General features: G+C 36.0%; 1 protein-coding gene across 3 annotated transcripts in view; it reads left to right on the top strand.

The window, feature by feature from the left end:
• LOC148951462 (uncharacterized) overlaps positions 1-22,617 on the top strand; it is a 59,994-nt gene that overhangs the window by 31,634 nt on the left and 5,743 nt on the right. For 2 of the 3 annotated variants that reach the window (XM_089090288.1, XM_089090289.1), the window contains exons 6-7: positions 3,156-3,308; positions 10,973-11,246. In XM_089090288.1, coding sequence (XP_088946414.1) covers positions 3,156-3,308; positions 10,973-11,246 — 427 coding nt within the window. Of the gene's footprint in view, positions 1-3,155; positions 3,309-10,972; positions 11,247-15,282; positions 16,493-22,617 lie in introns of those variants that run through there. The other variant, XM_089090290.1, reaches the window with a different exon arrangement.

Raw genomic sequence — 22,617 nt, forward strand, 5'->3', positions numbered from 1 at the left:
TTTAGGTGCATTTGTACTAAGGAGTAGCACGATACATATTTGATTTTTTCGTTTTCCTAGGATTAATTTCTGTCTCCAATTATTATCAAAGAGTTTTGGGGGAGCCTGGTGTTAAATAACAACTTAAGCTCCCCTCGACTTAGGTTAGACAGGTAGTTTGATTCACATATGTAAAATATTGGCGAATTGAATTAACTTTTTGGAGGTTTTGAGATTCTGTGGTATGAGAAAAGGTTTGGAAAAAAAAGCACATAGCTTAAATTGTGAATAAATTTCACTTAACTCCTAATTCCACACCAAATCAACCGCTAATCTTACTTACTACCTTAATTGCGGCAGCAATTCGGAGCACCCCTGCTTCAGAGCCATATTTGACCTCTGTTATCACTGTAGCTTCCAATATTCTAATTTTTGTTTGCAGACTCATCTTCCTGTTCTCCCAAACTTTTTCTTAACTGTGAAAAAATCCCTCAGCCTTGGCTATTATACTTTTACTGCTCCTACAGTCTTTCTGAATAATACTACCAAGTTGAGTGAAGCAGTCCACCTTATCAACATTTTCGCTACCCAGCGTCACCTTTTCATCTTCACTTATCCCTAGCTTTGATGACTTAGTCTCTTTAACTTTAATTTTTAAAAAATCTTTTAAAGTTCATTAATTTTCCTCACACTTTCACCTAAGCCAAAGATACATAAATCATCGGCATAATCTAAGTACAAGAAAGTTTCTCTTCCCATTAGATTCCATGGTCTCCCATTGCCTTTCCCGTGCTCCTTAAGACAAAGTCCATGAAACTGATAATTATAAAGGAGGATAACAGTGGAGTCGTTCTGAAGGGGGGGGGGGCAAGGTAAAAAAATTTAAATATAAAATATTTATTTAATAATTTGGATAAAAAAAAACGCAATAACAAATAATTTGGAGAAAAATTATTATATAGCCCATGCCCCTTAACTCTCCGGATGGAGATCCCTCTTGCCCCCAATAAAAATGCTGGATCTACACCCCTGGGGGATAGAACTGCTTAACTTAGCCGTGGGAATAAGAGTCGCCGTTAATGTCATACAAGAAATAAAACTGCCACGTAATTTTGGACCACACAGTTTTGGATCTGAGAATCAGAAAGTGAAGAACCAGGTGATATAAGAACCAGGCCAATAACTATTATTGGCCTCCAGACTTAATCAAGGTAACAATGATTGCAAATTAAATAAAAAATAGGTTAGAGTGGAGTTGGGCTCTTAAAGCTCATTTAGGTTAGACTTCTGTTGGATCAATTTCTAGACAGGACTTTTGCTATCTTGGGAAATAGCTAAGTTAGGTGAATAAAACTTACAGTAATTTTTCTAGAGCCTAAACATTGCCCTGTTAAGAGACTTTTTGAAAGAGGCCTGTTTACTGCCACCCCTTCTTCCCCCAAGAGGGCATTGGCCTTTCGGACTGTCCCTTTTTTACTACAGTGTGACACAATCCAAGTGTAGACCCAATCATCTCTCACTAGAGCCAGCCAAATGGGAATAATTTGTCATCCTTAATCCAATATGTGGTCCTTGTTTTGACAAGCAAGTGAAATGAAAAAAAATATGTAGGCTATTTAATACTAGTGATTTATAAAATAAAAATCAAGAAATAAAAGTTAAGAATCAGAAGACAATCAGCTTTTTGTTAATATGTGAATAATACTGAAACACTAAAAATATATTTACATCAAAAAGGGATAGCCTAGGCTAATTGGCACCTAGGCTATTTCCAAAAAGAGGTCTTTCTAGATCTATCAATAAACTAATTGTTTTAAGTGAATGATCTTAAGAATAAAAATCAAAAAATAAAACTTTAGAATCATAAGACTATCAGCTTTTTGTTAATAGCCTATAGATCTGTCATGTAGTCAAATTTTAGGATCCCCTAGAGGGAGAAGGAGTGGATGTAGGTACTTCAAAATACACTCCTGGGACATACTTTAGCCTGTAGACCCATCCCTGAAAGTTTCATTTTCCTAATCTAGGGTAAAAAACCAGTATCCAATTGAGTAAAATTGTGTAAAACTAAAACCCTCACATATTGTTACCAAAGAGGAATTGAGAAGGATTGGGTATATTAATGAATAGCCTAGCTAAAAGTCTAAGCTATGCATCAATATAGTTATTATTCAGATTATTTAAGATCAACCACTTGAAACTATTAGTTTATTGACTTACCTGAAGGGACCTCTTTATGGAAATACCAATTATCCTATTTTGATGTAGGCTATATATCCTTTTAGTGTTTCAGTTTTATTCATATATTGACAGATATGACAGGCTGTCATAAATCAGCCTGTCATATATGACAGGATGATTTTCTTCTGATTCTAGGAATGTAACTTTTATTGCTTGATATTTATTCTATATATCACAAATATTTAAATATAATTTTTCTTTTTAATTGCTTTTCAAAACAGAGATCATATTTTCAATTTATGCTGACAAATCATTGGTGAAAATTTGACCTAGAAGGCAGGGTTCTTGTTACTGCCCTCACATTGCTTCATGTTGTAGCAAAAAGAGGTGGTCCAAAAACCCATTGCTATTTTTACAGAATGCCAAAGAAAAGTGGTCTTTCCCAAAAAGAGGTCTTTTACCCTAACCCCTTTCAAAAATAGCCAAAAGTAGCTAAATTTAATTGAAATAGTAGAATTTAGTAGAATTTTAATGGAAATATTAGTTGTTCTTCAGAAGGAGTATCCTAATGTTAAAGTAGGCCTAGACCAGCATAAGTACCATTAGTTGGCAAATAGTTTGGTAAATTTTTCTTTATTCATCTTATTGACTAAATTTTCATCAAATCATATTTTTGACTTTACAAATAAAGTGAATATACCACTTAATGATAGCTTAAATTGTGAATAAATGTCACTTAACTCCTAATTCCACACCAAATCAACCGCTAATCTTACTTACTACCTTAATTGTGGTAATATTTGGCATAATTAAAAACTCATACAATTGGAGCTAAACTATCAAAAAATTAGTTTATACCACTTCCTTTGCATACAACAGTGTACAACAATATTTTGGTAGGAACATATGGTAGAAAGAATGTCACAGTCGTAGATTCATTCCTCATTTTTTTTTAGCATCTGTTAGATATCAAAGTAACTTCTTCTTTTTTGAAGGTGGAAAACGAACTTAAATGGTCTGAAGGAACGATTGTCACATGCTCGTTGTTTGATATCGAGGATGAAGTTCCAGGTCCAGAAGATTTTGAGAGTTTTGAACTACATGATCTCTACTCTCTACCAGAAAAATTCAGAAATGGATCAATTAAGGTCTGTTCTGTTTTTTTTTGTTTTTTTTTATATATATATAATTAAATAAACAATCAATGCAAACAAACATACAATAGATATTAATGTAAATGAATAAATAAATCTTAAAACGAGTGAAACTTTAATTGGATATGTAAATCGAGCTATGTAGCGATGTAAAACGAACAAAAATCACTACAAACAAGAGTAGAGTTTGGGTATCGTCTCCTCTCACTGTAAAAGTCTAAAACCTACTGCGTCATTGGCGCTTTACTGAAAATTATGTCTTGAACAGGCTTGGAAAGTATAAAAACATCAAATTGAATATTTGATGTATAATGAAATTAATTGTTGAAAGAGCCGTCAGTTCAAGAATTTATTTCACTATAATTTAATTTTCAATGCTGTAAGAACTGGGAAAGAAAATATTTGTAATATAATTTGTTTTCAGTTAAGCGCCAAGGACACAGTAGGCTTTTGGTTTTTATTTACAGTTAAAGAAGGAGGCAGTATCGAAACTCTTCTTTGTAGTGAAACTATATTCGTCTTGAACAACTTTAGATAGAACTAATAAATTAAACTGAATATTAGATGTATAATGATATTAATTGCTGAAAGCTCATCAGTTCCAAATTCTAGTATAATTTCAATGTTTATTTTCAGTATAAAGTGCAAAAGAAGATGTTTGTAATAAAATTGGTTTTCAGTAAAGCGCATATGAGGAAAGATCATTTGCAAATTAATACCTCTGTTTGTGTTGCCTCATCAGTTGGTTCATGACTATAACAAGTAGGATGGAACCTAACTTGCTTCCTTGGGCAGCTCCACACGTAATGTCTTGGAAGTTGGATGTTTCCCCGTTTTCGAGTTGTACGCACTTTTGACGACCAGAAAGGAAACTTGCAATGGTACATAAGAGAATCTGCAAGACTTCCAGGGCACGGGCTTCATTGATCACAATCTCATGATCAAGCAGATCAAAAGCTTTCACGAAATCAGAAAGGATTATTTCAGGAAAGGCTTCAGTATTTTTTATGTATTCTACCATATCATGAAGTAATATGACCTGATAGTGAGTTGTGCTGTGTCCTCGACGAAAACTAAACTGCATACGATTGATTTTTTGTTCTACCTCTGATAGTAGCCACTGTAAAATGAAATCTTTGAAGACTTTTGAAATGATGGGCGTCTTTGAGGCCTGAGATCGGATGGTGAGGTTGGTGATGTTTTCTTTGGAATTGGTGTGATAATTGCCTTTTTGAACTTATCTGGTAAAAAGCCTTCCAGTACGCACTGGTTATACACCATAGCCAATGGTGTAGCCAGTAGGGGGGAGCATGAGTGTATCACCCTTATAGGAATTTCACCAGGGTACGAAGCTTTTCTAATGTCTAGGTTTTCGAGTTTGTCTTGGACCTGGGAAACTGTAATAATAGGGATGGTTTTGATTGGACCATTCTGTGGTATAGTCTTGAGGGGAGGCTGTTGGCGACAATATTTGAAAAGTATGCATTAATTGCTTCTGTGGTTACATTCTCTCTGTGCTGGTCCCTCAGGATGGATTTAGACTTCTGCTGTCCCATTAGTTTCCGTACAGTTGTGTGGAACTTTCTTGGGTTACTGGCTGACAACTTAGCAAAAATGGGGTGTCTATACAAACGCCGAGCTCGCTATAGGAGTCTAACTATTATGTTTCTTTTTGATTGATTGTCGTCAGAGTGCGGCCGTGCCTCATAAAGCACGGATCGATCTGCCATTGATGCTCTCCATGTCGGAATAACCCATGGTTTATTATGTGCCCTAATTATAGCTCACTTTTCAGGGAAGAATCTTTTGTACTCTCGAATTGTTTGTTCATATAGGAATTCGGTCCTGCCATTTGATTCTTTGTTTTGGAAAAGGTTGAACCAGCTTACTTATTTGAGTCATCCTCTGTAGCCAATTGTACTTTCTTCTGTAAGTGGACGGTAGGTGAACTGGGTTGGTTTAGTAGGTTTCATTGTTGACTTTGGCGGTAATAAAACTGTTGCATGGTCACTGGTTGAGAGTGGTGCTTCCGCCAAAGAATCTAAGTAGAAATCACCAAGTGTAGTGAAGATCAAGCCAAGGGTGTTTTCTCCCCGTGTTTTCACTTTAACTATTTGATGCAGGGCTGTAGTTCTTTCGAACCAGTTTGCCTTGAGGTCGTTGAAGTCCCCACAAATAAAGATTTCTGCATATGGACATTTTGTTCTGAGGAAGTCGCAACTTCGTTGGAGGTATTCCACTAGTTGTCGCCGATATGGTCCTCTTGGTGGGAAATATACCATGGCGTATATCAATGACGGCACTTGCCGAGGTAGGCCTTATAGTCGTGCCCACTGCCACGAAACTTCGATGTCATGGTCCTTTGGTACTGCAACATCCAGAATCCTATGAGGCATGTTTTCTTTGCAGTAGAAACCGACACCACCACCATGCGTCTTGGGTTCTCCCATTGCACTACAGTGTGGGGAAACGTAACAGGAATACCCATCAATCATGGTCAAGGTAGGAGACAGGATCCATGTTTCTGTCATGCACATGATGTCAATGCTATGTTTCCTTAGGAAAACTTTCATATCCTCTGCCTTGTTTTTGAGAGATCGAACATTTGACAGGGCTATTGTTGGAAAACGGTAAGACTGGATTGGTCTTGTTTTAAAACTTGTTTTCTTTTTCCCTCTTTCCAGGCTGCAGGAAGAAGGATCAGGAGTCTCCAGTCCCAAATCGTGAGTACCTGTTGAGGTGGGAGGGATAGTGGGGCATTTTGAATTAGATTTTGCTGTTGTCTCCACATTTAGACAAGTGTTTCCTGTACAAGAATGCTGGTTGGTTTCAGATAAGGTCTCCCCGTCGATTGGTGACTGTTTGAGAAGCTGTGACCAGGGGGATCTCTTGGCTGGTAAGATGAACGAGATGGGATCCAGTAGCTTCGTCTTCGATTGTGATTTTGTTTTCGATCGGGTTGGTGGGGGTTTGTTCTTGTGTTTCTCCAACCATTTTGTTGTTGGAGAAAACCCTGGTAGGGGTTCTTGCTTTTGGTGTCTGAGCCAAATCTGTAGAAAACTCACGACCTCCATTTGGTTCATCCTTTCGTTTCCGGGTGGTGGTGGTCTAGGGCACGTCTCCAGTTTTTTTTATATTGTTTCGTGCTGGTCAGTTTTTGGATTTGGGGTAGGTTTGATGTCTGCATGATTAGTAATTGCAGCGTAATCTCCTGTTGCAAGCGCCTGTCGTGAATTTTTTTCACTTTTCAGGATGGATCCCTTTGCAATTTCCCGAAGCAATGAGGCAACCTCTACTTGTTAGGTGATCTTGGCAGGTCGGCGGCAGCATTTCTTCATGACTTAGTCGGCATTTTGATCCCCATTTACAGTGACCTTTTTTGGAATAAAAGCACAATTCTTTTGTCATTAGGGTATTTGAGTTTGGGTTTTTCTACTTCACGTGACTCGGTCTGAGCTACTGACTGAACAATTCCCGAAACCTTTCTAGTAAATACAAGGTCGAGCGGTTTAGTCATTGTGCCCACACTTGAGGACGTGGGGGATTTCGTGGCCTCTCCTAACTTCTAGCTAATACTGCATTGTCGTGCATCGTTCTTGCTGTGTAGGATTTTTGTGGTGTCCGTTTTGATGGCTTGATATGCTGCGTTGGTAGTACCAAGTTGAGCAATCAACGATTTTTTCTCATTTATGATTTGATTCTGATCTTGAACTCTTTTTAAAAGAACATCGATCTGATCTAAGGTTAGTGATTCTGTATTGTCCCGTTTCACGGGTGTAGATGCTGCTGGGACCTGATCCTATTTCTTGTAGAGTTCAAAGGGTGTCGTTCCTACTTCATCCCATGATAAGGAGTGGCTTTCTATACTAGTGGAAGGCTCTAGTACTTTTTTCAGCCAAGAAGAATTTGTGGACGAATCGGTACTGACTGTTGAGATCTTGGAAGACCGGCTCGCGGGAATAGCAGGGAGAGTCCTGTTGATTCTAGTGTTGATTTTGGAACGGCATCTGTAGGAGCTGATTGGCAACTCAAGTGCGTCAAAAATTCTGCTAGATTGAGCTCCGAAGAAAAATAAATTCAATTAGGTTCCACCTACAGAGTTGTCTTTCTCTGAATATGTACCATGAGTTGGCAAGGTTTTTTTCATCAGGACTAGGATTTGAGGTATGCTTATTGTTTACCTTGGAAAGTCCAACGGGTTTGATTATCTCGCATTCGTCCCTTGGGGTCAAGCTCTTGGGCTTGAAACGGCACGGCTGACAAAACCACATGAGTCTTTTTTTTATATTAGTCTGTCTGTTTTTTATTGTCATGTCACTACATGCTAAGTGAACGTATTTCTCACACTCGCAGCATTGCATAGAATTCGTGGTCACTATTTTGTTGCACACAGGACATAAATTAGGAGTCCTGGGTGTTTTTATGACTCTCCTCACCATATTTCTATATTCAGGACAGATGGCCGACTAGATGTGTAAAATTTTTAACAATTCAAATCTAAAATTTTTGAATATGTACAATCAGGATCCTTAGTGGATATTCATATGCATAATTACGTTTGTTATATCACGTTTTCTCTCTAAGTTGTAGTTCCTTTTGCTTCTTAATGTAACATACCAGTCGCTTATTTTCTAACGCTAATTTTTTAAACACAGAAATGTTTGTGTATAATTAAAATGAAAAATAAGTTACTGCTCACCAAATATCCCCAATTAAAAGGAGACAGCTTTTGGCAGGTACACCGGCTTTTGTGACAAGCAGCTGCCCCTCTTTTTCTTTTTATATACAAAACAGGGTAATATGTACAATTACAATTTCAATTTCAAATCGCTCGTTCGCGCCGTTGCATCGGGTCATTTATGTCGAGGAAAACGAGGGAAGCGTAGAGCCCCGCTACCTATTCCCCGCAGTTTAAGAGTCAAAGGACTCGGCAGGTACCTCTACGGCCGTTACAACAGGTGCCCTCCCCTCTTTTGCTCGTTTTCCTCCCAAGAAGAGAAAATGCGCGAATATCGCCAAAATATATTTGTATGTGTGTGTATTTTAGGATGTGATGTCCGCCATTGAAGCGTACAAGAAACGAGAATTAAAGAAGCAACGGGCAGCCGCAGAAGACACGACAGAAGTTCAAGTGATAGGACCAGGCCCTTGATCAACCTCAAGTGTAAGTAACCCTCTTAAGATGAATGAACAACACTTTTTAATAAATAACAGGTGGTGAAAAAGAAAAACATTTTATAATTCTCTGTATGGGTATATAGTCTTTAGCACAGGGAATTTTTTTTTTTAGGTATTTTATGTATTATATCAAAACACTGTTAAGCCACAAAAAAAAATCTAAGTGAGAAATATTAGAAAAAGAATTTATATGATTAAGGTAACATGATTACCCAGGACCAGAGAAAAAAAATATATAAGAATAGAATTTACAGCTAAGAACAAGAAAAAACAGAATAGTAAAGATAAGGGCAGACAAGGTCATAATTATTAAGTGCAAATACTAAAAAAAAACTTTGCGTTCAGACCAATGACGTCCATGCAGTTCATCTGCTGATCTCCTGATGCTCTGCCGTTGGCCGGGAGTCCTTCTTGCAGTTGGGAAATACGAAACAAATCACCTTGTGAAAGCAAGAATGTTGTAACCGCACTTTTTAAAATTCCGAGAAAAACTCAATTGAAAAAATCAGATTTTTGTGGAGGTGTACGTATGGTAGATAGAAAAACAAATGAACCGCCAATTTAATGTCGCTATTCAGGGAGAGTTGTTGGTAGAATTTTGGTCGTGTTGGATAAGATTTTCTACGTCAAACAAAAAATGGATACGACATTTTAGCCCGCTTTTTTTTCTGCTAAATTAGTTACGACAAAAGTGCAGACAGCGCTTGGGTTCCTTTTAGATTTTGTTACGACAGTTTATCATCAAGGTTTTCTCAGGAATAGACAAGCCTTATTTTAGAGCCCAAACATGGCGTTTCTACCTTTTTGTACTACTTTGGTCGTTTAAACTGAATTTAATGCAAAGTGATTAGAATGCAACTTCTGAAATTTTGACTACTTGGTAAAAAAAGGGCAAGGTAACTTATTGGGTCTTTACTGACTGCCTTTCCCCATGCTAGTCTAGATATTTAGCTGCAATGCCCATTGAAGGACTTTTTGGGCAGAACCCAGGCAGAACAAACTGACCTATATTTTTAAAATTAGGCCTACTCATCTAAATTGACCTACTATTCTTACCTTCAACTCCAACTTCTTGGGATACTTTATTGTACTGCTTTCATTACAAGCAACCTATTCTCATGGTCTTTATCTGCTTTAGAATATAGATTTCTAGGATTTCTAACTGACAAAATCAATTTTTCAATATCTATTTTGATCTTGCCCAGTCTATTGATTTGATTTATTTATTCAAATTATCGGAGAAATTGACATTCATGAACTTGTACGATATTTTGAAAAATCGGATTTATTTTAACCAAAATTCGCTCACAGCTGCAATATTCGTATACCTGGCCGAATAATCGCGTTTGCATACAAATAATCGTATATGTGCGAATCCAGGGTAGATCAGTGACCAGCATATTGATTCACGGGCAGCACAAAATTAATTTTTCAAAGAAAAGTAAAGAACTCCATTAAACAAAAATGAGCAAAAATAAAATCAAATAATCTACCAAGCGTGAAACTGCCTTCCCCTATTCCTTCGTTTTTACTAATGTTTTTACTTTTATAACTTTAATAAATCAAATAATATTAACATTTTGATTACTAAATATCAGTATATGTATATTAAACTGACAATGCACATTCATTTGTATTTTTTCAGTAAAGTGCAAATTTTGTTCTGGCCTTGGGATCGCATAGGGCTTTTTCGCCCAACTTGTGTTAATTTCTGCTTGTTTGGAGTTTGACTTGGTTATTTAATGTAATTTCTGTTCGTTTTTGGTATCATTAATTTATCGATGCCGAATTGTCGTAGTTTCATGCTTAATAGATTATTTTATTTTATTTTTGTTCATTTTTTGTTTAATTGAGTTCTTTACTTTTCTCTAAAAAACTTATTTTGTCGAAAAGTTTTTTTTAATTAATTAAGTAAATGTGGCCACTAGTAGAAGGTAACCTATGCGCAGTGGCCCATTTAATTAATTATTTCTCATAATGAGCAGCATAAAAATACTGACACTACCGAACAAAGAGAAGAAAACGGATACATACAGACTCTGATATTCACGAGGAACCCCTCACCCTGTATCTCGGCTAAGGAAATACTTTTGAACTGTGAATTATATTAAGAAACTGATTCAAACCTCATACTGCTGTCCGGAAGGCTATTCTAGAAGTTTACATAGACTTAGTGAAACATAGTGGGCTAACACCACTGTGTCTGTTTTGTATTTTTAACATAATTGGAGGGATTTTATGATTTTGAAAATAGTTTAGTGATTCCATTTTACAAATGTTTTTGTTATGATTTCTAGTTAGAGAATTGAGGTCGCGCTGTCTCCAAATATTATGACAGAAGGAGTTGGTAACATTCCAATGCTTAAATTACCTATTTTAGCCTAATATTTTTAATTTGTTTCTATAATTTACATAAATTGTTTTCCAATTGTTCTAATTTAACTGTTAATCTGTCCTTATATTATCGTAATTTATTCAAGGAAGCCGGAACTTCGCGCTCGTTAAAGAATTTAGCTGTTGAAAAGCCGCCCGTCTCTATTACTCAGGAAATGTTAGATGAAATGTCAGCAGAAGTAGAAAGTGTATTAGATGAAGAAGAAGTCAAAGAATCAGTCTTTGCTGGCGATGAACAATTTTTGGGAGACGAGGAAGAAGAAGAATACGACCCTGAGGCACCATGGATAAAAAAAATGGAAAATTTTAATGAGTTAGAAGATGAGAGTGAGTTTGGTCCTACAGAGGATGTGTATGAAGGTAAATGTCTTTCTTCGTTAAGGAGGGGGGATTTTAATTTATTTGTATATTTGTATCTGTGTTTTAGATGCAGTTTTCTTTATTTTTATCTCTATATCATTTCATTATTTTCAGTCTTTTTCAACAACCTCCCAATTTTTTTTTGCAATTGTTGAATTTGTAGATGGCTAAACAATCATGTTTAGCCTATATTTTAGGCTCAACTATAAAGTTCCATGGGCCACCTTATAAACCACATGATGATCAACTTATCTGAATGTTGATTGTGTCAATTAGTTTCTTTAGATCATCGCCACTTTCTCTTCACCTCATCCCTTTTGATATTGTAAGAGTGTCCTTCAAAATATTGGACGTCGCTATTTCTCTAACCTAAATTAAAATACTCACGTCAGAAACATCCTTCATCTGGTCAATGCTACCATTTCCCTTCAAAGACTTATTCCTCCCTTGTTTGTCTTCTCTGCTTGAATATTGTGTGTCGCTTTCGACAAGCTTTCATTTTGAGTGGAGACTTGAATTATATTGAATACACCCCAAAAATGAGCCCTGTGAATAATTCTTTTTGAGGTTAAAGCATGTATTCTATGATGTAGAAGAATCAGACTGTGTTTATTTCATAATAAAGCGCAGGACTTAACCCTCGCACCGAGAAAATTTTCCGCAAAAGACACTACTCCTCCAGAGTCCGTCTTGGCCGTTGTTTGTCTCAGTCCGTACCTATCTTACCTGCTGGCCATTGCCTTGCCTTAAGGTATGAAAATAAAAACATGCGTCACCAATATAACAGGACCAATTAGCTACTCATTGTTTCGGCCCGAGAGCTAAAGCTACGCGCGAGTTGGGGTTATCGTCTGTATTGGAAAAACTTAGAAAAAATCATGGCCTGCTATTCAGGGTGAAAGGTGGTTTTGATAAACAAAATCTTGCTAAAATTTATAATTCAATGTTTACACCTCAAAGCGTATCCGTATGTACTTTTTCTGGTTTTTTTCTCCTTGGAATCCCAGTACGGTTCAAAAATAGGTATATTATCAGAAAATTTGGGATATTTGAATTACTGTTAACATGGATCAACAATTCGATCGATTTCTCAGACGGTCTTGAGAAAATGGAATCAATTTTCCCCCTAACTATCTTGTTTGATGGTAAATAATTTTGTTGCCATAGCTTTAATAAAACTGAACTATTTATCATGAGTGTTTACGTGTTATGTATTATGAGTGTTTTATTGTTGTGTACTAAATGTGTCTCCATTTCAATGTATTTCGTTTACTTCTCAAATTTTTCTCCTTTTTTCTTCGTTAGATTTTATGATTTTCCGTTTTGTCTCTCGTCGTTGCCTTATTTATGTCTACAGCCGGTAATTTAATCTTCCATTTTGTGTTCTTTTTTACTCAAAAAGGGGAATCCACCCTGTTATAGTTAATGATGGCTCACTTTAAGCAATAAGTCTTTTCTTACTTAACTCGAAAACCGCTAAAACAGCATCCCAACCCGTTATCTAAGCAAAACCAAGTTTATTCTTATCAAATCTGAGAAGATATGCATGAATCAAATGAACAAGGAATTAATTTGTTTGCTAAAAACTTTCAAAATAGAGAACAATTTTAAAAAAGATGTTTAGTCGTTTTACTTCATGGGAAATTGTACGTTTGTTTTCAAAGAGGTATAGAGATGGAAACCTTTTCACGTCTCTAGCTTTAATAGTATTGCAGTTTAATTTTGCGAAATAAACAGATACAGCTTCATACACATGATGGTGTATATATACTAGCTTGATTCTCTATACATACTAGTCGTTGGTGTACCGACGTGATGTTAACAGCAAATACATCGTCTTAATTGGTGTAGTTGCTTGTTTTAATTAATGAATGACTGTAATCAGAATCCTTCATTTTTGGGGAGTAACGTAAATAAAGTTAAAAATATGTACTATTAGCGTTAAAGCAGAATGCCGTTATATTTTTCTTAGTATAAAGGCGCTACATGGTGACAGGTTCAGAACGGCTAATAAGTAAAGTAATAAAGGGGAGGAACGTTCTATCTCTAATCATCTCATGTAAAAGCTATGATTTAGAACCCGTTAGGACAGAACTCTATCCAACCAGTAATAATATTATCATTACAAGCATCACAGTCCGTCATATCCAGAAGACTCTAAAAAGCTCGGCTGTGATAATCAAAAGGTCGACGTATGCCATTTTGGTTGAAAATGAGTTAGGAATGTGTCGCGGGTAAATTCAGAACGAAGAATGGAATGGTGCAGTCAGAATTGTTTTATCTTGTACCGTTACGAAGGTAAAGAAGAGGCATATGCCAGTTTTGACAGAAGAGGATTATCCTACGGAGTTATAACATGGGGACCTGGCATTTGTCTCCTTTTTTTGTCAAGAATAAAGGAGACCTTCTAAAAAAGGCCAAGCTGGAAACTCTTGAGCACAGGAGAGGAACGCTGTGCCACCGTTTTGCAAAAAATGCAATAATACCCCCTCGCACGGAAAAAATTTTCCACAAAAGACACTCCCCAGCCAGACACCGCCTGCCACGTGCTATCTCATTTTTTTTTTTTTTTTGGTTTCATTTTAGTTTTTGCCTTTTTAAATTTATTAAATTTGACACTTTTCTTCTTTTTTCTTTTTTTTTTAGACTAATGAATGTCTTTGCCTTTCTGATTGTTGTTTTTAGCATTGTTTAGCCAGTTTTTTAGTTGTTGTGCTATTTTTATATTTTTTTTTTATTGTGTGACCTCAAAATGCGAATTCGGCCCTTCGGGGCTTGTGATAGTCATTTTTTTTTAATAAATATCTTATCTTATCCTAGACATACGCTGAAAAATGCATTAATTTTGAATTCGCTCAGAATGCTATTGATACTGGCATTTTCTGGTTCCCATTCTGATTTAGGCCAAAATGATTATAAAACCTGTCGGTTATAAAACAATTATAAAACCGTTTGTTTTCAAAGAGGTATAGAGATGGAAACCTTTTCACGTCTCTAGCTTTAATAGTATTGCAGTTTAATTTTGCGAAATAAACAGATACAGCTTCATACACATGATGGTGTATATATACTAGCTTGATTCTCTATACATACTAGTCGTTGGTGTACCGACGTGATGTTAACAGCAAATACATCGTCTTAATTGGTGTAGTTGCTTGTTTTAATTAATGAATGACTGTAATCAGAATCCTTCATTTTTGGGGAGTAACGTAAATAAAGTTAAAAATATGTACTATTAGCGTTAAAGCAGAATGCCGTTATATTTTTCTTAGTATAAAGGCGCTACATGGTGACAGGTTCAGAACGGCTAATAAGTAAAGTAATAAAGGGGAGGAACGTTCTATCTCTAATCATCTCATGTAAAAGCTATGATTTAGATAAAAATTGGATAATATTTCTCTATTGGAGTAGTAATCTGATATTTCTAGCGCTTACGGTATTCCTCAGTTTCTGTATATGCATTAAAATATGAGACAGAAGTCTAAAAATTGCAAAGGGGTACTTTTTTTAGGTACTCTATTATCTTTTCTAGTTCAATTTAAGAAATAAAGGTATGTGAAAGAGGGGGCTATTAAACGAAAGATATTTGAGGTTGTTTGCTAGAAGGAGTAACTTGTCACAATTTTAACAAGGCACTTATTCAAATTATTTGATATTGAGATTGACATTTTCCTGTTTCTTTCTGCAGACGTGTTTGACGTATTGTTACCATTTTCTTGAATATGTCACAAACAAATTTATGCTACAATAAAATAAAGCGGTTAAGTACCTTTTTATATATACAAGGATTGAAATTTAGTTGAATTTTTGAATTTTGCTCACAGTTCATATTGCAATCCAATATTTTAGGCCTTAAATAAACGAGGGAAGCGTAGAGCCCCGCTACCTGTTCCCCGCAGTTTAAGAGTCAAAGGACTTGGCAGGTACCTCTACGGCCGTTGCAACAGGTGCCCTCCCCTCTTCTGCTCGTTTTCCTCCCAAGAAGAGAAAATGCGCGAATATCGCCATAATATATTTGTATGTGTGTGTATTTTAGGATGTGATGTCCGCCATTGAAGCACACAAGAAACGAGATTTAAAGAAGCAAAGGGCAGCCGCAGAAGACACGATAGAAGTTCAAGTGATAGGACCCGGCCCTTCATCAACCTCAAGTGTAAGTAACCTTCTTAAGATGAATGAACAACACTTTTTAATAAATAACAGGTGGTGAAAAAGAAAAACATTTTATAATTCTCTGTATGGGTATATAGTCTTTAGCACAGGGAATTTTTTTTTTAGGTATTTTATGTATTCTATCAAAACACTGTTAAGCCACAAAAAAAAATCTAAGTGAGAAATATTAGAAAAAGAATTTATATGATTAAGGTAACATGATTACCCAGGACCAAAGAAAAAAAATATCTAAGAATAGAATTTACAGCTAAGAACAAGAAAAAACAGAATAGTAAAGATAAGGGCAGACAAGGTCATAATTAATAAGGGCAAATACTAAAAAAAAACTTTGCGTTCGGACCAATGACGTCCATGCAGTTCATCTGCTGATCTCCTGATGCTATGCCGTTGGCCGGGAGTCCTTCTTGCAGTTGGGAAATACGAAACAAATCACCTTGTGAAAGCAAGAATATTGTAACCGCACTTCTTAAAATTCCGAGAAAAACTCAATTGAAAAAATCAGATTTTTGTGGAGGTGAACGTATGGTAGATAGAAAAACAAATGAACCGCCAATTTAATGTCGCTATTCAGGGAGAGTTGTTGGTAGAATTTTGGTCCTGTTGGATAAGATTTTCTACGTCAAACAAAAAATGGATACGACATTTTAGCCCGCTTTTTTTTCTGCTAAATTAGTTACGACAAAAGTGCAGACAGCGCTTGGGTTCCTTTTAGATTTTGTTACGACAGTTTATCATCAAGGTTTTCTCAGGAATAGACAAGCCTTATTTTAGAGCCCAAACATGGCGTTTCTACCTTTTTGTACTACTTTGGTCGTTTAAACTGAATTTAATGCAAAGTGATTAGAATGCAACTTCTGAAATTTTGACTACTTGGTAAAAAAAGGGCAAGGTAACTTATTGGGTCTTTACTGACTGCCTTTCCCCATGCTAGTCTAGATATTTAGCTGCAATGCCCATTGAAGGACTTTTTGGGCAGAACCCAGGCAGAACAAACTGACCTATATTTTTAAAATTAGGCCTACTCATCTAAATTGACCTACTATTCTTACCTTCAACTCCAACTTCTTCGGATACTTTATTGTACTGCTTTCATTACAAGCAACCTATTCTCCTGGTCTTTATCTGCTTTAGAGTATAGATTTCTAGGATTTCTAACTGACAAAATCAATTTTTCAATATCTATTTTGATCTTGACCAGTCTATTGATTTGATTTATTTATTCAAATTATCGGAGAAATTGACATTCATGAACTTGTACGATATTTTGAAAAATCGGATTTATTTTAACCAAAATTCGCTCACAGCTGCAATATTCGTATACCTGGCCGAATAATCGCGTTTGCATACAAATAATCGTATATGTGCGAATCCAGGGTAGATCAGTGACCAGCATATTGATTCACGGGCAGCACAAAATTAATTTTTCAAAGAAAAGTAAAGAACTCCATTAAACAAAAATGAGCAAAAATAAAATCAAATAATCTACCAAGCGTGAAACTGCCTTCCCCTATTCCTTCGTTTTTACTAATGTTTTTACTTTTATAACTTTAATAAATCAAATAATATTAACATTTTGATTACTAAATTTCATTATATGTATATTAAACTGACATTGCACATTCATTTGTATTTTTTCAGTAAAGTGCAAATTTTGTTCTGGCCTTGGGAAGGCATAGGGGTTTTGAGCCCAACTTATGTTAATTTCTACTCGTTTTGAGTTAGATTTGGTTATTTATAGTAATTTTTATTCGTTTTGGGTTTCATGTATTTATTAATAGCGATTTCTGGTAGTTACATGCTTGGTATATTATTTGATTTTAATTTTACTCATTTTTGGTTTAATGAAGTTGTTTACATTACTTTTAAAAACTTTTTTTGTGGAAAAGGTCTTTTAAATTAATTAAGTAAATATGGCCACTAGTAGAAGCTAACCTATGCGCAGTGGCCCATTTAATTAATTATTTCTCATAATGAGCAGCATAAAAATACTGACACTACCGAACAAAGAGAAGAAAACGGATACATACAGACTCTGATATTCACGAGGAACCCCTCACCCTGTATCTCGGCTAAGGAAATACTTTTGAACTGTGAATTATATTAAGAAACTGATTCAAACCTCATACTGCTGTCCGGAAGGCTATTCTAGAAGTTTACATAGACTTAGTGAAACATAGTGGGCTAACACCACTGTGTCTGTTTTGTCTTTTTAACATAATTGGAGGGATTTTATGATTTTGAAAATAGTTTAGTGATTCCATTTTACAAATGTTTTTGTTATGATTTCTAGTTAGAGAATTGAGGTCGCGCTGTCTCCAAATATTATGACAGAAGGAGTTGGTAACATTCCAATGCTTAAATTACCTATTTTAGCCTAATTTTTTTATTACTTTTAGGTTATTTTTTTTTAACTATTAATTTTAGGAACGTTCTATCTCTAATCATCTCATGTAAAAGCTATGATTTAGAACCCGTTAGGACAGAACTCTATCCAACCAGTAATAATATTATCATTACAAGCATCACAGTCCGTCATATCCAGAAGACTCTAAAAAGCTCGGCTGTGATAATCAAAAGGTCGACGTATGCCATTTTGGTTGAAAATGAGTTAGGAATGTGTCGCGGGTAAATTCAGAACGAAGAATGGAATGGTGCAGTCAGAATTGTTTTATCTTGTACCGTTACGAAGGTAAAGAAGAGGCATATGCCAGTTTTGACAGAAGAGGATTATCCTACGGAGTTATAACATGGGGACCTGGCATTTGTCTCCTTTTTTTGTCAAGAATAAAGGAGACCTTCTAAAAAAGGCCAAGCTGGAAACTCTTGAGCACAGGAGAGGAACGCTGTGCCACCGTTTTGCAAAAAATGCATTAATAACCCCTCGCACGGAAAAAATTTTCCACAAAAGACACTCCCCAGCCAGACACCGCCTGCCACGTGCTATCTCATTTTTTTTTTTTTTTTGGTTTCATTTTAGTTTTTGCCTTTTTAACTTTCTTACATTTGACACTTTTCTTGTTTTTTCTTTTTTTTAGACTAATGAATGTCTTTGCCTTTCTGATTGTTGTTTTTAGCATTGTTTAGCCAGTTTTTTAGTTGTTGTGCTATTTTTATATTTTTTTTTTATTGTGTGACCTCAAAATGCGAATTCGGCCCTTCGGGGCTTGTGATAGTCATTTTTTTTTAATAAATATCTTATCTTATCCTAGACATACGCTGAAAAATGCATTAATTTTGAATTCGCTCAGAATGCTATTGATACTGGCATTTTCTGGTTCCCATTCTGATTTAGGCCAAAATGATTATAAAACCTGTCGGTTATAAAACAATTATAAAACCGTTATAAAACGGTTATAAACGGGTATAATCGGTTATATAACGATTATAAAGCCAATCGGTTATGAACGAATGTGAGAATATGACCATTTTTGCGTAATGGCTGAGAACAATGAAGTACAACAAAGCCAGGGGGATTCATTTCATAATTGCTATGAAAATAAATATCATAATGCCTTTTAGGCTTTCAGCAGCTACTGGAATATTCCTGTCAAAACATCAATGAGAAGTGACTTTGTGAACGCACGACGAAATATTCTACTTTTTGTTAGTTTACTACGTGTCCAAAGATGTATGTACTGACCCTTTTAATCAGACGCTCATAACAAATGTGGGCATTTAATATTTTTAAGTAGTGTTCCATGTCCAAGTTCGTTTATTTACAGCATATCTGCAACAACTTTAAACATAAAATCAAACACACAAGCCCCTGGTGGGCTCCTTGATCCCATAAAGCGAGAGAGAAGAAAGAAAAAAATGCATTCAAGGATAAAAAAAAACTGAATTGGAATTATGACCATTAATCAACTCAAATCAGGCGATGCAGGACTCGACAGACCCGGGAAAAAAAAATTAAAAAAGAAAGAAATGTGGCACTACCCTTTGCTAACCAACATAAAATAGAAATGAGCTAATTTCAAAAGAAAAATTATGATATAATAGATAGATATTCAATTTATTTTCAATTCAATTTATTGAATAAAAAAATTAAACATAACACCAATAATAATAAGGATCCTGTTAGCGAACTTGTTGAGGACCATTACAACAAAAAATTGAAAATGAACAAGAGAGAAAAACAGAAAAAAGAGAAAACACGGGTAAATTAAAGCAAATTGATTAAAAATTTAGAGATTTACAATATCAAATTTTAGTAACATTGTTATACAGTGTGCGAAAACTTGTGGATAGCTCGATACTGGAGGGTATTATATTCCATTATAACATTGTTATACAGCGTGCGAAAACTTGTGGATAGCTCGATACTGGAGGGTATTATATTCCATTGAAGTATAGATTTATAAATGGGGGATTGCTGGGCGGAGCTAGAGACACACTTGGGGACAATAAAGGAACGGTTGGATGAACGGAGACATAGCCCTTCAGAATTATTGCAATTAAAATAAGATAATAATTGGGGAGGAAGGTTTTTATGGTAAGCGGAGTATGCAAGGGATAAATTTAATTTTTTAATAATTTGTTCAAAAGGGATAATACCAAAATTGGAAAACTAGTCCTGGGTGGGATACAGTCGGGGCAGCCGAAAAAATGCTTTGATGGCACGGTTTTTGGGCAGATTTTAATTTATTGGTAACTGAAGGATAAGTGTTGCCCCAAACAGATCCGCAGTATGAGATATATTGGTAAATAAAAGAGTAACAAAGGGTGACAAGGATATCGGGAGGAAGAAAATTATTCACACGATTAATTATACTTACCTGTCGCAAGATTATGGCTCTGATGTTGGAAACATGAGTTGCAAATGATAGGGAGGAGTCTATGTGGACACCATGAAAATTGGCAACTTCGACCTGCAGGAGGAGATTGGTGGAATATTTTAGGTCAAGTGCTTGTTGACCTTCATTTTTTTGTAAGGGATTCGAAATAATACAACCTGACTTTTCTTGCTGTTAATGGTCATGCAGTTAACGAGAGGCCATTCCTGTACTCTATTCAGAAGAATTTGAGCCGAGGTGACGAAGGTTGGTAAATTAGGGCCGGTGATGAAAAAGTTGCTATCGTCAGCAAAAAATACTGGGTGCACTGATGGACCCAGGCCTGTAACCAAATCATTAATATAAAGGAGAAAAAGTATTGGACCAAGAACAGAGCCCTGCGGGACGCCCTTCCGGACAGGTAGGGGATGTGAGGTCATGCCGCCCAGACTCACACTGTACTCTACCAGAGAGATAAGAGCCGAACCATGAGAAAGGAATTCCACGAATCAGTATGTTCTTGAGTTTACTTAATAAAACACTGATCAACCATGTCAAAGGCCTTAGAAAAATCCAGAAATAAGCCCATTACAGTATTTTTAAGGTCAAGTTGGGAACGGATAAACTGTGTGGCATCGATTAGTGCATGAACCGTTGAAAATTTGGTACGGAAGCCATATTGATGAGAAGAAATCAACGAATCTGAAGGATTAATCCCAAATAAAAAGAGAGAAAGACGTCGGAAGATAATTCTCTCGAGCACTTTGGATACAACTGGGAGAAGTGAGATTGGACGATAATTACTTATCTCAGAAGGATCGCCTTTTTAATGAATCGGGATAACAATTGCTGATTTAACTATTTCTGGGAAGACTCCATTGATCATTGACAGGTTTGCTATATGCATAATGGGTTCAAAAACATAGGAAGATGCAGTTCTGAGTAGGGTAGGTTCATTTTATCCGATGTTCTAAGGATTACAACTCGCTTTTGGTGAGCCGGGTAAGATTGTTTTTGGAGGGCTGTGTGTCCCTTGCGGTTACAATTTCTGCAGAAAGGGTCTGACTCAGGGCATTCACTAATTGCGTGACCTGTTTTCTCACACTTATAGCAAGACGGATGGGACTGTTGGCAATGTTTTTTGCTGTGGCCGTGGGCCAGACAAGTAGATCATTGTAGGGGCTTAGGCTTGTAAATCTTATAAAAAAGGGACATACCGCACAAGAATATTTCTCTGTTTAGCTCAACTTTGCAGGAAATGAGGATTGAACGGCTTGGGTGAAGGACTCCTTCTTTGTTTAAACTTAGCCTTATTGCAGTTGAAGTATTTATGAGAATGCCGGAAGAATCTATTAGTTCGGTTTGTATTTCCTCCAGTTTTACACTGGTATCAACACCATAAAGCGCATACTTGTGTAACTTTTCCACATTTTTTTTTGTGGCTAAAATTTTTGAGCCATCAAGAATTATTTCTTTGGATTTTGACAGGACATGGTCTGCCGCCCGAGAAGACGTAAAGTAAATATCAATAGACTTGTCCTGCTTGATAACAAGTTTAAAATTTACCTTGGCGATCAGGAAAACATTTTTCCTAATTTGCATTATTCGATCTTTTGAAAAGGGTTGGCCATTGATTTTCTTGATTGAGACAGTATAATAGTTGGGGTAATCCGTAGCACTAATTTCTAGGACACTTGAAGGAAGGGGTTGCACTATCACTGGCGAACGAGTTTCATCCTTTTTCCTCTTTTTGCCAGGCGTCTCACCTCTTTCATTAGAGTTAGTTGTGGCTAATGCCTGAATTCCTGACAAGTGGCTAGCTGTTTTCGACCGCGTAGTTGGGGGGGGGGGGGTCTAGAAAGAGTTTTTGAAGTAGGTAGGAAGGGCGACTGGCCAAGGATTTTAGTGGGAGTATCCTTCTCGAGGGGTGGCCTTGGAGGCTGCTTTTTTCCCGACATTTATTCTGACGAGACACTAAAGATTCACGAATTGTTAATCAGTCTTAATTCAAGGCTACTTGACCAAAAGTAAATATTCAGTTATGGAACTAAATTATTCACTATGTTAAATAATAACTCCCTTTGTGTAAAGTGAACAATCCCTCACAATTAAATCGACAAGTTAATTACGCAATCTAACACAGTACAGTATAAAAGATAATCCGATTAGGTTCATAAGTTAGTTCCTTTTAGTTCAGATACTAAACTCATATTGTATGTTAAACTGAGTTCAGATAACTATATATAATTTAAAATTAATATCTAAATATTCAACCGTCTCCAGATGGTTGAAATAAGCATTAAATTGAATTGAAAATGAATGTTGACGAAGGTTAGAAAGTATAGAATTAGTAATTCTTTTGTTAATTTGATACCTTGTTGAATAGATAATCTTTCGAATTTTAATTCTTCTTTAAATGCTTTACT

The sequence above is a fragment of the Artemia sp. Qi Xiang Cuo genome, chromosome 6, assembly GCF_049724085.1.
Source record: "Artemia sp. Qi Xiang Cuo chromosome 6, ASM4972408v1, whole genome shotgun sequence".
NCBI lineage: Eukaryota > Metazoa > Arthropoda > Branchiopoda > Anostraca > Artemiidae > Artemia > Artemia sp. Qi Xiang Cuo.